Source organism: Lacerta agilis, chromosome 3, assembly GCF_009819535.1.
Source record: "Lacerta agilis isolate rLacAgi1 chromosome 3, rLacAgi1.pri, whole genome shotgun sequence".
Lineage (NCBI taxonomy): Eukaryota > Metazoa > Chordata > Lepidosauria > Squamata > Lacertidae > Lacerta > Lacerta agilis.
The window spans coordinates 110568939-110583447 of NC_046314.1; the positions used below are offsets into that span (position 1 = coordinate 110568939).

At 45.6% G+C, this 14509-nt stretch overlaps 1 protein-coding gene across 1 annotated transcript in view; it reads left to right on the forward strand.

Moving 5' to 3' along the window:
• Positions 1-14156, forward strand: part of REL (REL proto-oncogene, NF-kB subunit) — a 49624-nt gene extending 35468 nt beyond the window's left edge. Inside the window, exons 5-10 of the mRNA XM_033145132.1 lie at positions 3882-4022; positions 8456-8560; positions 9545-9757; positions 10977-11045; positions 12258-12326; positions 12945-14156. Of these exons, the coding sequence (XP_033001023.1) occupies positions 3882-4022; positions 8456-8560; positions 9545-9757; positions 10977-11045; positions 12258-12326; positions 12945-13753 (1406 nt within the window). The 3' untranslated portion in view covers positions 13754-14156. The remainder of the gene's footprint in view (positions 1-3881; positions 4023-8455; positions 8561-9544; positions 9758-10976; positions 11046-12257; positions 12327-12944) is intronic.
• The last annotated feature ends 353 nt before the right edge of the window (positions 14157-14509 follow it).

Consider the following 14509-nt stretch of genomic DNA (forward strand, 5'->3'; position numbering starts at 1 on the left):
TGGGTGGGTGGGAGGGTGAGTCATGGGTTTGTGGGGCGAGTGGGTGAAAGCTGATCTGTTGTGAACATAATGTACTAGTAGGTGAAGGTGTCTGGTGTCTGGTGTTGGGGGGGGCTGAGTGGGTGTAGGTGGTGCTGGAAATGTGTGCATGGAATGGTTTGGGGCTAGTGCCTAGGGCTATGTGTGCACGCGGGGGGGGGGGCCGAGAGTGTTCACAGGGTCATGAGACTTAGCTATGAGTAGGATCTCGATATGCCAGCTGTCATGGGACTCGATGCCTAGTCATTTTCTGACCCCCGCTGCAGATGCCAATGGTCCTTGCCACATCTTTGTTATTTCATGTTTAGCTTCTCGTTTACTTCATTTCCAGCATGTTATTTTTAGTGCCAGTTTATTTTTGCCGGCTCCCCTTTTCTGAAAAATCACAAAACTCGCCACAGAGTTCTAAATGGCTTTTTCAATGTGTGTTTGTAGAATCAAGCCCCGGAGTCATTCTCTGTCAAAGCACATGATCTCGGTGCATTAAAAAAAAAAAGGAAAAAGGAAAGTTCGCAGTTGTTTGCCTCTATGCCTTGCTGCATTATGTAACCTGGTCTGCTCGCTCCTGTACCGTCAACAGCTATATAATCTGTTGAAATCAGTGAGGGAGGAAAGTCGCTCACCCTGCTGAGATCAGCACTATCAGCAGCTACAGATTTCTTCCTCTCAAGGCTGCTTTGAAAAGCACACAGGAGCTAGGGAAAATATTAGCATCCCCAGGGCCAAAATGCAATTTTTATAGGGGGAAACGATGTAACAGATAATAAAACATTCTCTCTGATCACTTGTATGCCTGAATTTTACAGTTTTTCCTTCCACCGGTCGCCAGGATGTTTGCAGAAAAAAGACTAATGGTGTGTGTGTGTAAGAAAGCCTTGGCCCCAGCAGACAGAAGTTTTTACTAGAGTAATGAGAGTGTTCTTGTGTTGCATCTCGCTTGCTCGCGGTTGACCTCCTTAGATGCTGGAGTAGTTGAGCCATAGACAAACACAGAGTATGTACAGCCAAGAAACAGAAGCTTTCTCTCTTCTGTGAGCAGTAGGCGATGTAAATACTTCTCTCCTGCAGAGTATCTCTTGAAAGATGAAATGACCCTGTCCCTCCTGGGAACCCAGTGTAGCATAGTGGCTGTGACTCTGAGCCAGACAATTCACTGTTCAAATGTCACCTCCCTATGGCCAGCCCTACTGTTAATGGTAGCAACCAGCAAATTCCACAAAATATTCACTGAGTGATAGTTGCCGGAAATGGAGAGGTTGTTGTTGTCTAAAGTTAATTCATAACAGTAAGACTGGTCCATATAGTTAAAGCTATGGTTTTCCCAGTAGTGATGTATGGAAGTGAGAGCTGGACCATCAAGAAGGCTGATTGCCGAAGAATGGATGCTTTTGAATTATGGTGCTGGAGGAGACTCTTGAGAGTCCCATGGACTGCAAGAAGATCAAACCTATCCATTCTGAAGGAAATCAGCCCTGAGTGCTCAGTGAAAGAACAGATCCTGAAGCTGAGGCTCCAGTACTTTGGCCACCTCATGAGAAGAGAAGACTCCCTGGAAAAGACCCTGATGTTGGGAAAGATGGAGGGCACAAGGAGAAGGGGACGACAGAGGACAAGATGGTTGGACAGTGTTCTTGAAGCTACCAACATGAGTCTGACCAAACTGCGGGAGGCAGTGGAAGACAGGAGTGCCTGGTGTGCTCTGGTCCATGGGGTCACGAAGAGTCGGACACGACTAAACGACTAAACAACAACAACAAGACTGGTTTGTGAAGTTCTTGGTATGAGCGTTCGTGTGCATACACACTTCTTCAGATACCTTTGTGAAGGTCATTAATCATTCTTTGTGAGTGTGCTTTGCCTGCACATCCATGGCGATTCCTTACAGTGCCCACATGCTCAGAATCTGGTCCTCTGCTACTTTCTGCTGATGTCCGGTGCTCAGGGCAACTGCTTCACTTGCCCGTAGGTTGGGCTGGCTCTTCTTGTTCCAGGGTAGAATTTTCTGGTGGAGGTGGCAGTACAGGAAATGCTGTAGTGTTGAAAAAGATGATGTTGCAGTTTAGTGGTTAAGAAGTGTGAGCTGAGGCTCCGGAAACACCTGCTTCAAGTCTCACCTTTGGAGGAAACACCTTTTCTAAAGGCAGGTGAAAGTGCAACTATCACCCCTGAGGAAGACATTGTGTGGAAACACATTGGGCGGTTTGGGGGCAGGCTTCCGTTCCTTTTTACTTCACAGCTCACTGGGGGGCCTTAAGCCAGCCATGTGCCTTGTCCACACACACAGATATCCCTGTTTGCACCATGGCAGTAAAAAGACTGGCCTACGTTACTGGTTCTTGTATGGATTACTGAGATCATGCACATATAGTGCTTAAGCAAAAATTCTGCATGAACACTAGGTATTGTTATCATAGTTCCTATAAAAGGGGGTGGGGGGTGGGACACACAAGTGTTTACCATGTTCTCTTTTGTTCTTGTAGTAGGAAGTGGAATTTAAAAATAGCCCAAGAGAAACCTTCTTCCTCTTTTTCTCAGCTGCAAATTAGAGAAAGGCAAAAGAAAGAGTAATAATCGTAAGGATGTGATGAGTAGCAATCATGGATTTGTAGCTTGCATCAAGGCTGCCTGCTTGCATTTGTAATGTGGTGCAGGGAGCTCCCACATGCGAACACTTCTCCGTTTACTCCAGCGGAGGAAGATAGTTCTGCAAGCGTGTCACCTTGCATGCATGATGCTGCCTCTCTGCATTAAAATGAATGAGTGAAACCTCAAGGCAGGATGCATTTTGGATCCTATTCAACTCAGTACATAACACAGGAGGAAGCTGTGCAAGTTTCCTTGTAGCAGGTACAGCTGCAGGAGGCAACCGGAATGGACTTGCATGTCCAGCTTAGAGCCAGGAATGGGTGAATCTGCTGGTTTTGGCTTCTCTCCATTTCTCCAAGCTTTAAGTTTTTAGTGCTCCACATTTCCACATCATTTTGCAATTATCTTTTTATCTGTCAAAAAGTAGCTGTGAAAGTTCATCAGCGTTCTAGTGCAAATTTCTCTCAATCTATCCGTTTTCCTACGCAATGGTGCAATTTTTGCAAATCAGTCTATCCAGGTATAATGTACTTTTGGTATGTTATTTTCACTAATACAATTATTTTAATGCACTCTTTCCCCCTATAGCAGTGTTCCCCAACCTTGGGCCTCCAGCTGTTTTTGGACTACAGCTCCCATCATCCCTAGCTAGCAAGGCCAGTGGTCAGTGATGATGGTAATTGTAAGCCAAAAACAGCTGGAGGCCCAAGGTTGGGGAACACTGCCCTATAGGGCAGATACATTATTGTACACTTGTCCTTGCTTGGAGAACTGCATTGCAAAATTTGTGAAGCAATTCAAGTAATTGCTGTGTTTCCGTTTACATGGTTCTTCTGTCAACGCTGAATGGCAGCAGTTCTCTAGGGTTTCAGACAAGGAGTATTTCCAGCCCTACATGGAGATGCATTGAAAGCACCTCCTATATTCCATACCACTGAACTACGGTCCTTTCACCAAGATTAATATGCTGCAAATAATGCATTTTAAAAAATTATTTCTGAAATGAACAAAACTCTTCTTTTTTCCAGTGGGGGAAAAAATTACACCCTTGCACAGAGGACTGTAAAATCGACGAGAATATAGGTGATATGAACTTATTAGAATTAAGATCTGCGGATGATAGGCTAGAATGTATGAACTGCGATGTGAAACAGGACGACCCAGCTCACCTAGTCCCCTGGACCTCAGCAGATGCCACTGTGATGCAACTGTCCTACAGCCCTGTCCTCACTTCTGGACTGTCATTGTTTCCACAGTATCTGAAGAGGATCTGATGGCCATCGAAGAGTACAACCTCAACGTGGTGAGGCTCTGCTTCCAAGCTTTCCTCCCTGACGAACATGGCAACTGCACGCTACCCCTTGCCCCAGTCATCTCCAACCCTATTTATGACAACCGTAAGTACCTGCGAATCAGATTGCGATTCATCTCTCTCTCTCTCTCTCTCTCTTTGCTGCTGGGCTCCCTGCCTGATGACCCCTTGGCCCAAGCCGTGCTTTCTGGGTTAGGGCTGATCCACACGTACTTTGTTCAATATCTCTCATCATTGGGTCACACGCTCAACCATTTCCTCATTCCCCATCTCCTTCCCGATCCCTCGCTTTCGATGCTTCCCCCAAACTGTGTCTCTCCCTAGGTTTCACTGATGACTAAAATGAATCCTAAAGTGTTCATATGGGAGATGTCTCTGGGGTACCTCAGTGTTCCACGTTCGAAAACCTCTTGCCACCTATGGGATCTCCCTCCCCGGGTTCCCAACTACTGCAGTTTGCCTTCCCTTCTGGCAACTGCGTGGCACCTTTGGCTTCACTGCCGAGCCCTCTGTATGACTGGAGAATAAGCAAACCGTTTCCTCTTCCACAGGAAAACTTTGTTCTCTCCCCTTAGTCACAACTCTTTAGGCACTGATGCGCTGCCAGAGTCAACAAACGTTGAAACACAATTAACTTTATTGAGGTAACTTAAAAAACATGGATGTCCAGGGTTAATACTGTTACAAATCTTCTTTTCATGTAACATAGCAAGGGTAAAGACCTTTCCTTCCCTTCCCAAAGCCTAACCTCTCACAAGCTCTCTCCAACCCGCTCACCCTCTAACCCTCACCAACTGCCATTCCCCCCTTTTAAAAGGGCGAACAGCCTCGCCTCCTGCGAGTGAGCCGCCAGTCACATAGAGTGGGTGTTAACTCATAATACGCTGGGCTCCTGACCATACCCAGACTAAGGGCTGATCCGTTACAGCGCAGTATCCTGTAATTATCCAGCACAGCCCCAATGTAGAGGGAGGTTGAAAATGAAGGAACCTAACTGGGAGGGGGCTGGTGCATTAGGGTGAATGAAGCCCCCTCTCACCAACCTCAGCACGTCTTTGGGCAGTCTCCACTCGTCTGCCTTTTTTTCTTTCAACCAGTTCAGGGATGCCACCTGTTGTCAGCATGCATGCTAAATTTGTTTAATGTGCCATGTACCGGACGGAAATCAACAGTTGCAGATATTGGTTAAAAACGGAATAGGCTTATACATGACCAAGACATGTTCAAACAATAGGCTAGTGACAGGCAGTACTAGGTAAATTTCAGATGAGTAGGTTGATATAACCAGTTCTGACGAACATTGTGGTCTAATGTTGTCAGTGCCATTTCGATAGACTGAAAGAGTGTGAAGATGCCCTCTTCTCCCTCAGTATCTGTAGATGAAATCACAGCTTGGCAATAGACCTTTCTGCTATGACTGGATTAGAGATCATCTATCACACACACACACACACACACACACACACACGAACAATTGCTTTTATTAAAATGAAATTGATACCTTCAATAATGGTACAAACTGGCATAAATGATATACTGAGAGAGGTCAAAGTAATGAGAGCTCAGAATATACATGTTCTAGGGCAAAGGCAGTGGGGGGAAATCCTTTATGCTTTGTTTGAAACAGGTTGGGTGTTCAGTTTGAGGGGCAACTGCAGGCAGCTGACACTGTCAGCTGGAAACTATGTAAGATATGCTTACTTGGTTCTTGCTCTTCTCTTTATATCAACTTTAAATGCTATTGCATGCAGTAGGAGAAGTAATGGCACTCATCTTTTTTCTGGGACCTCTCTCCTGCCATATTCTTGAAGACAAAGACACATGTTTTTTGAACCTTAAAGTAATTCATAGTGCTGTAGAGGATGTGAAATATACTCGGAGTCAAGTGTGAAGTTCATGCTCTTTATTCAGCTCATAGTAGTGAGTAATACAGTTCCCCCAAAACGTCTGCTTTATATACACTATTTACACAATGGGCCCCACATGATTGGCTAATTCCGGAATGCTCCGATATGCCAATCGGAGTGCGGATTCACTTCCACCTGGAGCTGGATTGGGTGGCTCCTGCGGACCAATCAGACTGCTGCATTCTGGATCCTATTGTTCTAGGGCCAATCAGACTGCTGCATTCTGGATCCTATTGTTCTAGGGCCAATCAGACTGGTGCATTCTGGATCCTATTGTTCTAGGGCCAATCAGACTGGTGCATTCTGAATCCTATTGTTCTAGGGCCAATCAGACTGGTGCATTCTGGATCCTATTGTTCTAGGGCCAATTAGACTGCTGCATTCTGAATCCTATTGTTCTAGGGCCAATCAGACTGCTGCATTCTGAATCCTATTGTTCTAGGGCCAATCAGACTGCTGCATTTTGGATCCTATTCAACTCAGTACATAACAGGATGCATATACCATATTGTCCCAAATATAAGCCTCACTTTCCCCCCAGATTCCGACTGTGAAAAGTAAAGGCGCGGCTTATATTTACGAATATATATATATTATAGTCATATATATATTATATCTATAGTCAGGGAACCGTCAGAGACCAGCGGGGTGGTGCAGGGGCTGTCAAGGACACAGAGCCCCAGCACCGTGAGGAGAGTGGGATGAAAGGCAGGAGGGAAGCCTGGAGGGGAGAGGGCTGGGGGATGTTCCAGAACCCACACACTCACCTAGCCAGACTAGCAAGGAGGGAGCAATGATGTTTCAGTCGACCCACTTACGTAGAGGGATGAAATGCAAGGAGGGAAGGAGGAGACTGGGGGTGCACAAGTTCCTTTGCTGGGGGTGCTTCAGGAAAGCACCACTTCCGGAATCTGAGAGTGACTAAGATGGACATGAACTTTCGAGCTCTGCACTGTAAATACTTGCACAATAAACCTGTAAACAGACGGTCGGGAGTCCAACGTGTTTACTCGTGAGAAACCACTACAGAAACCTCACATATATACTGTAACTTTTATTCAATTTTAACATTATCACAGTCTTTAACAGTGTAGAACATGTATGCATTCATACCTCGGAAGTCGAACGGAATCCGCCCCGGAAGTCCATTCAACTTCCAAAAAGTTCGGAAACCAGCGTGCGTTTTCTGATTGGCTGCAGGAAGCTCGTGCAGCCAATCGGAAGCCGTGGAAGCCATGGCAGATGTTCAGGTTCCAAAGAACGTTCGCAAACTGGAACACTCACTTCCAGGAGCCAAAACGTTCGACTGGCAAGGCGTTCGTCAACCAAGGTATGACTGTACACTCTCAATTTATGGAATACAAGAACCAGTAATAAACATTTCTAACGGAGACATCATAATATGGTAGTTAACTATTAAGAATCAGGTGTTGACAAAAGGACGACAAAAGAAGAAAGCAAAGAGAGATTGCATGAGATGAACTCTATAAATAGAACATAGTACAATATTTATTAAGTACATTCATCAGCATTATTTGAGTGGCAGTTGTCTAGTAATAGAAAATTAGATATTCCAGTGAGTCTGGAGCAGGATCTGTCATTGTTTTCTCATCCTTATTTTGTCTTCTTTAGAATATCTAATTTAGGTCTGAAATTTCCACCCTTTAGATTCCATGCATGTGTCACTTGACCTTTAAGATACTTCTGAGGAAACATCTGCAGGGCCATGTTAGATCACTGGGGCTTCTTCCTGATTACAAATATGTAGAGTTAGGAACTGCAGACTGTTAAGCTGAGTGGTGGTTTAGTCAGTGATGGCAGCTGTCCAGCAGAATGGGTGGGGCAGATGACTGAGCAGTTCACAGTAGGTGGACCCAGAATAGCTGGTCAACCCACAAGGTACATGTCATGGTTGCCATCCATAGGATTAACACAATAAGTGCAAGCCTTATTGAAGCAGTTGTTTTCCATATATTTTTCCTTGGAATTTGCTGCAAAGATGTCTTTGATTTTGAGGGTGGGATTCAGTTCCAAACTGGCAGTCATGTTGTGCAATTAAAGTGAATTTGACACTTTTGTGCAACAAACTAATAATAATAATAATAATAATGATAATAATAAACTTTTTGCAGCAAGGAAGATAATGGGAAAACACACTGAAAAGTGTGGGATGACAATTGCTTCATATAACATCATCTAACTTCCCCACACATCAATCAGAATGAGTGCTCTATAAATAGCAAAATGTTGCATAACCTCTGCACAAATATTATTCAAGCAAATCGTGTTGGATGCTCAATAAACAGGTGATCTGGAACTGACCCATGACTTTACATGGCTAACAGGGACATTTGGTGAATATGCATTTGGCCTGTTTGCAAACTTCCCTGACTCTGTTGCTCCAGGGAAGTGTTAACGTTTTTCCTCCCAATTGTATTTCAGCACAGTACTATGGCAGAGTCTTGTGGCAGGTAGTTGCTCGCCGAACAACACGATTGCCTGCAGAACTTCCTTTCCCACCCCTCTATTTTTAAGCATGAGTTACCGTAAACATCCTCACCGGCTCTCCTTCTCTTCTCTAATCATTGTTTCCTTTTTCTTTTTTGCTTAGGGGCTCCCAATTCAGCAGAACTGAGAATCTGTCGTGTGAACAAAAATTGCGGAAGTGTGAAAGGAGGAGACGAAATCTTCCTACTGTGCGACAAAGTTCAGAAAGGTAACTGGTTTCCTCCAGACTTCCTCCTGTGTCTGCAGAGAAAGGGAAATGTGCATAGTCTTATGGTCCGTAAATTGGGTCTTCTGGAGCCAGGCAGGCTAGGATCCAGAGCCAGGCATGAAACAACAGGCAAACTGCTGGAAAAGGTTGTTGGACAGCCTTGGTGTGTTCTCCTGATCAGCATCTGACCTGAGATCTTCTTTCGGAGGCTCAGAGGAATAATAATTAAGCAGCTTACACTTATCAGTTACAATAAAGAATTACTAAACTATAATCAATGAAAAAATAATGGCACAACACAATGCGTAAAATGCCAGAAAACAAACAAAACCATGTAAAAGGATCGAAATGAGAAACAAGGACTCACAACTTATAAAATCTTTTTTTTTTTTTTAATACAGTATCCCCGAACTCCTCTTCTCTCTTCCCAGCTGCTTCTGATGTTCTCAGAGTCATGGTCTTGGAAAGGCTTCTAGGGCTGGAAGGTGGGGCAAGGCAGGTGGGGAAATCCATTGCCTGGTGGCCACAGGTTGATGGCTAAGTGGAACCTTGATAGGCGGCACCCTAGATACAAGGGCCATTGCTTTCACTCCTTCCTCGTGTTTGGCATCCTAGAGGCAACTGGTTGGCCACTGTGTGAAGAAGGACGCTGAGCTTAATGGACCTTTTGACATGAGCCTGCAAAAGGCTCCTCTCCTTTGCTTACCTAATCATTCAAAACTGATAATAGTGTGATGCTACGAATTGAGTTTGGGTTTAGGCATGGGGGGGGGGGTCCCTGGTCCATCACAGAGCTTGCTGGGCAGCCTCGAGCAAAGCCAATTTTACGTGACCTAAGTTAACCTCATAGGGTTGCCGTAAGATAAACGGCAAGAGCAGAAAGCAGAACTTGGGCGGCGATGCTAAGAAGTGCTTGGCCCTCTTCTTCTTTTTCTTTAAATCGTTGCGCTAACTCCAACGCTTTGTTGTTTTTCTGGCAACCAGATGACATCGAAGTCAGATTCGTCATGGACGAATGGGAAGCCAAGGGGATTTTCTCACAAGCCGACGTGCACCGGCAAGTTGCCATTGTCTTCAGGACGCCTCCCTTTTACAAAGACATCGGGGAGCCCGTGACTGTGAAGATGCAGTTGCGCAGGCCTTCGGATCAAGAGGTCAGCGACCCCATGGACTTCAGATACCTGCCGGAGGAGAAAGGTACCGCACCGGCTGGAGGAAGCAAGCCCCCTTGGGGTTAATAGCGGAGCTTTCCGAACTTTTCATGCTGGTGAACACACTTTTTAGACATGAATCATTTCACGGCACAGTAATTCAGTTTTACTAGCAAACCAGAGGTTAAACAAACCCCTTTCCAGTCGCTTGAGGAGCGTTCGCACGGCACACCGACACATTGCAGCCGACGCACTCACGTTTCACAACACAGAGTTTGGAAAGCTCTGTGTTAATGAAATACATAGTGGGAGGCAAGTTCTGCTTCCCATGCCATCGTTCTCACCATCCTATACCTCATGGGGGGCAACTGGCCAAGGAGCCTTCTGTATTCACAATTGCATCAGCTATTTTTTGGAACCCTAATTTTCCAGGATTTTAAGACATGCAGGGACCCGAAGCTCTCCGATTCAGTCACCTTCCATGAGTTGTAGAACAATGAGAAGGTTGACGGGGTAGTGGAAATGGCAAGCCATTATGTATGTCCTCACCTGACCTTCATGTCCTTAGTGTAAAATGTGCAAGTCTGAAGAGGACTCATCTCACGCACATTGGATATCTAATGCAGGGTTTGCTAGTGCTGCTGAATTAAATCTCGGAAGAAATTGCACAGGAACCAGATTGGCCACTGAGCTTACAAGAACCTATTTTCAGAACCACTTCCTCTTCCGTTTCCACTACAGCGTTGCTGCCGCCAGCGAGATATTTTTAAGACTGAACTCAAAGACTACTTTACTTTTTAATGCCGGGCAGCTTCCTCTTCTGCCCTAATAAAAAGTTACTCTCTCAAAGGAGGAGGAGCCGCAAGCTTTAAAACTCAACACATGAAAGTCCTTTCGGAACAGAGCCTTGTATTTAGTCTTGCAGGAATGTTCTGACCCCTGCCCTCCCACCGCTGCCGGGTTAAGTGTAAATAGGGTAGGAAGGAGTGGTAGTACACCTGCTTGGCATGCAGAAGGTCCCAGGTTCAATCCCTAACATTTCCAGCTTATATATAGGGGGGTGGGGTCAAGCAGCAAATGATGGGAAAGAAATATGGGTAGAACTCCGCTGGTCAAGTTAGTGCCCTGCAACACCAAATAGCCCAATTCTCCCATATAAGACAATTTCCTATATTCCACCGAAAATTTGAACAGAACTCAAATCTGGGCCTTTCTTCCTCTGGAAACATCGCTAACCGCAATCCCATTTTCTCCTCCACTTTTAGATCCTTACGGTCATAAGGCAAAAAAACAGAGATCACCAATTGCTTTGCAGAAGCTAATGCAAGACTGTGGTAAGGATACTCCCCCACCCCCACTCCAGGGATGCGGGTGGTGCTGTGGTCTAAACCGCGGAGCCTCTTGGGCTTGCCGATCAGAAGGTCGGCAGTTTGAATCCCTGCGACAGAGTGAGCTCCCATCGCTCTGTCCCAGCTCCTGCCAACCTAGCGGTTCGAAAGCACGCCAGTGCAAGTAGATAAATAGGTACCGCTGTGGCGGGAAGGTAAACGGCCTGAAACCGGAGATGAGCACTGCACCCCGTAGTCAAATTTGACTGGACTTAACTGTCCAGGGGTCCTTTTCACATTTCCCCCCTCCAGTTCTCCTTGTTTTGATGTTCTGTAGTAACAGCCAAAGTGTGTTTTTTTATGCTTCCATCACAATATGCTTATCTTTTTGATGGATGGGCTGTGTTGGGAGGGAGGCCCTGTGCACTCTAAATGCCTCTATGGCATCACATCCCACCCCACCCACCCCCCATTAGGGATTAGGGTCCCTGCCAGTGAGAGTCAGGCCGCACGGACAATACCACGGGCGAAGGGGGTCAGGTTTTGCCCTCAGCGCAAACAAGTGCCTCTAGGTGTTATGTCTTATTTTTCATACAGAGGAATAAATGCCATTCACTCACTTCTGTAGGGGGATGCAGAAAGGTGCCAGACAGTCATCAACAATTAATTAATAACAATTAATAATTGCATTTGCTACTTGCTTTCTGCAGAAGAAAAGTCCCAAAACGACTCAACTAAATGAAATACAAACAGATGCATGTTTGGCTTTTACTTTATTTTAACCAAGAATGTTCAGCGGAGAGTTCCTAAAATGATTGTCCGAAACACAATAGCTAGATAAGGTCGACCCCCACCCTGCTAAACAATTAGCACCACAATGGAGCCTAACTTAACTACCAAAGGCCTGGGTGAATAGAATACCTTGGCCTGGTGCCTCAAAACTGACACAGGTGGTGCCAGGTGTGCTTCCTTGGGGAGATCATTCCACAAATGGGGACCCACCACTGAAAAGGCCTGTTATTATCCATAACTCCCTCGGTATGAAGCACACAGAAAAGGGCCTCTGATGAAGTCTACTTTAGCCCTTAAGACCCCCTTCTTAACTGTCTTCCACCTTGCATTTGTTTTTGGCAGCACTCACCACCTAAGAGGATTGATATATGATCATTATTTTTAAGAAGAAAATGCACAGCTTAACCACCTTTCCCCCCCTGGCAGGTCCATACGAGAAGCCTAAACCTTCTCTGTTCCAGAATACTGCTGGTGAAGGAAAGATAATTAAGAAAGGTTAGTTCTGCTTGCCCCATTTTCTTCCTTTAACCTTTGTCTCTCTTCCTTCCCATATCAGCTTTTATTTAATTAATTTGTTTACTAAATTTGCATGCCGCCCTTCACCTGTAGATCTCAGGGTGGCTCACAACATAATCTCTACCATGACCATGAGCATATAGAACATACACTATTCATATAGTAGATCGCAATGGGGGCATCTGCCACACTATGCCTCTCCCAGTGAGGAGGTCCTGTACAGCATCATTAATCCCCCCCTTATCTTCCCATATATGGGCAGTGACATCGTCTTGAGGCAGGCAGCAAGAATGCATTGCGATTCCATTATGGATTAAGTTCCGCAGCTGAGTTCAGGGGAATCCTGGGAGCATCACTGGAATAATGGGACAACCCAAGTTATTTATGAACTGAAATGCCTAAGGGGGCACCGGCCCTCCTGAGCAAAGGGCTGTGGGGTTCACAGGGCGCTGCAGGTGGGCGAGGAGAGAAAAGAGAAGTTGAGTTGAGGAGTGGAAGTCCATTCCACGTGCAAACAAACACTATTGAATTCGAGAATCTCTGTCTATGGTTATACATGACTTGCACTATCTCACCTGTGTTGATTCTTTCTCACAGAACTGAATATGTATCACTCTCCAGGGGGTGTCCTCCTCCCGCCGCAGAGAACACCTGCGCAGACCTTTCCAATGCAGTCCTATTATTCCCCTCCGATGAGCAACCACAGTTCCAATGGATGCCCTGACCCGTGTCTGCAGATGGCAGGGCCCATTAAGCAGGACGGAGCTCCTCTGCCATGCTGGCGTTCCTCCAGTTCATCTCTCAGCTCTTTCCTGCAGCAAGGCAACTTTTCAGGAGAAGCGCCGCACACCAGCCTGCAGAACGGTGGCTCTCCGTCACTGGGACAGGAAAGCAGCCTGCACTGGGCCAACGGAAAGGATGGGAACCTCTACAGAGCGTTCTTTGGAGCCGCGGATGGCCAAGCGTCATCAGCGTCATCCATGTATCAGCAAGACATGTTGAGTGTCTCCAGCGCTGCCGGCAGCCAGCCTCTTCGCCCTGTAAACGTTGCAACGCCCAACGGCAACGGCATGGAGATGGATGATGCCCGGTGCTCAAGTATAATGTTGGAGAAGGCATCCTTCACCCAAGTTTTGAATCCAGGTGATCACAAGAGGCAAGTCCAGCCAGCACCGCATCCTGGCATGTCAGTAGCAGTTTCAGGTAGCTCATCTTCGAGTTCCGTCTCCAGCGCCTTTGAGACGATGCCCTTCGCTTACCTGGATAGCCTCAGTGAATCGAGACCGCCTAGCAACCTTGCCGTGCAGAATCCAATGAATTTATCCAATAACCAGTACTTTCCATACAGCACCCAAGACGAAGAGTTCCTTAACTCTTTTGGGGGCAATTTTGATGCCATTATTTAAAGCTTTGAATAGCGATTAGGTCGAGTTGTTGCTCCAGTAGACAGGCAATGGTTTCTTTCAACAAGATAATTAGATTTTACATGACTCTTGCGGGAAAGTAATGTTCCTTTTCAATGCACTAGTATATGCTGGAATTTAAACAATGCCACTGCAATTTTAGGATTAGTGATGGAGGGGCAATCAGGTGAGGTTTGATAGGGTTTTTTGTTATTATTATTTTTTTACTATGCTTTGTACAAAGCACTCTGTGGTTATATTCTTGTGCTGCTGAAAAAAAAGTTGATTGAGAGGGTTTATTTAATTTTTTAAATTATATTTTGGTGCATTTGTTGTAGCCAGACTTTTTGTTAAGCCATGTTCAGCTGAACCAATGAGTTCTGCAACTCCCAACCCCTTTTTTGTATTCTGGACTTGACGGTTCTTATGTAGGGGTTCTGTACAGGGTGTAGCGGTCACATTGTTGCTTGACTGGGCACTGACGGATTAAGTTTTCCAGCAATTCTTTTTTTAAAAAAAAATATTTTTTTTTTTAAAAGGCTGTAATGCAACATTGACTATGCCAGTGTTGGTAGCTTTGCAAGTGGAGGTAAAACTGCACTATTTTTGTTTCATTTGTTCAGAGAATAGTTGAGTAGAGAGCCTTTGCCCCCATACCTCCCATAGCCAGTGCCCAGCCTGTAGCCTGGGTCTTCTTCCCTTAAGTCCTCCCTTGATGCTGGAGGGGGCAGCCCTTGCCACATCATGCCCCTTTCTTTG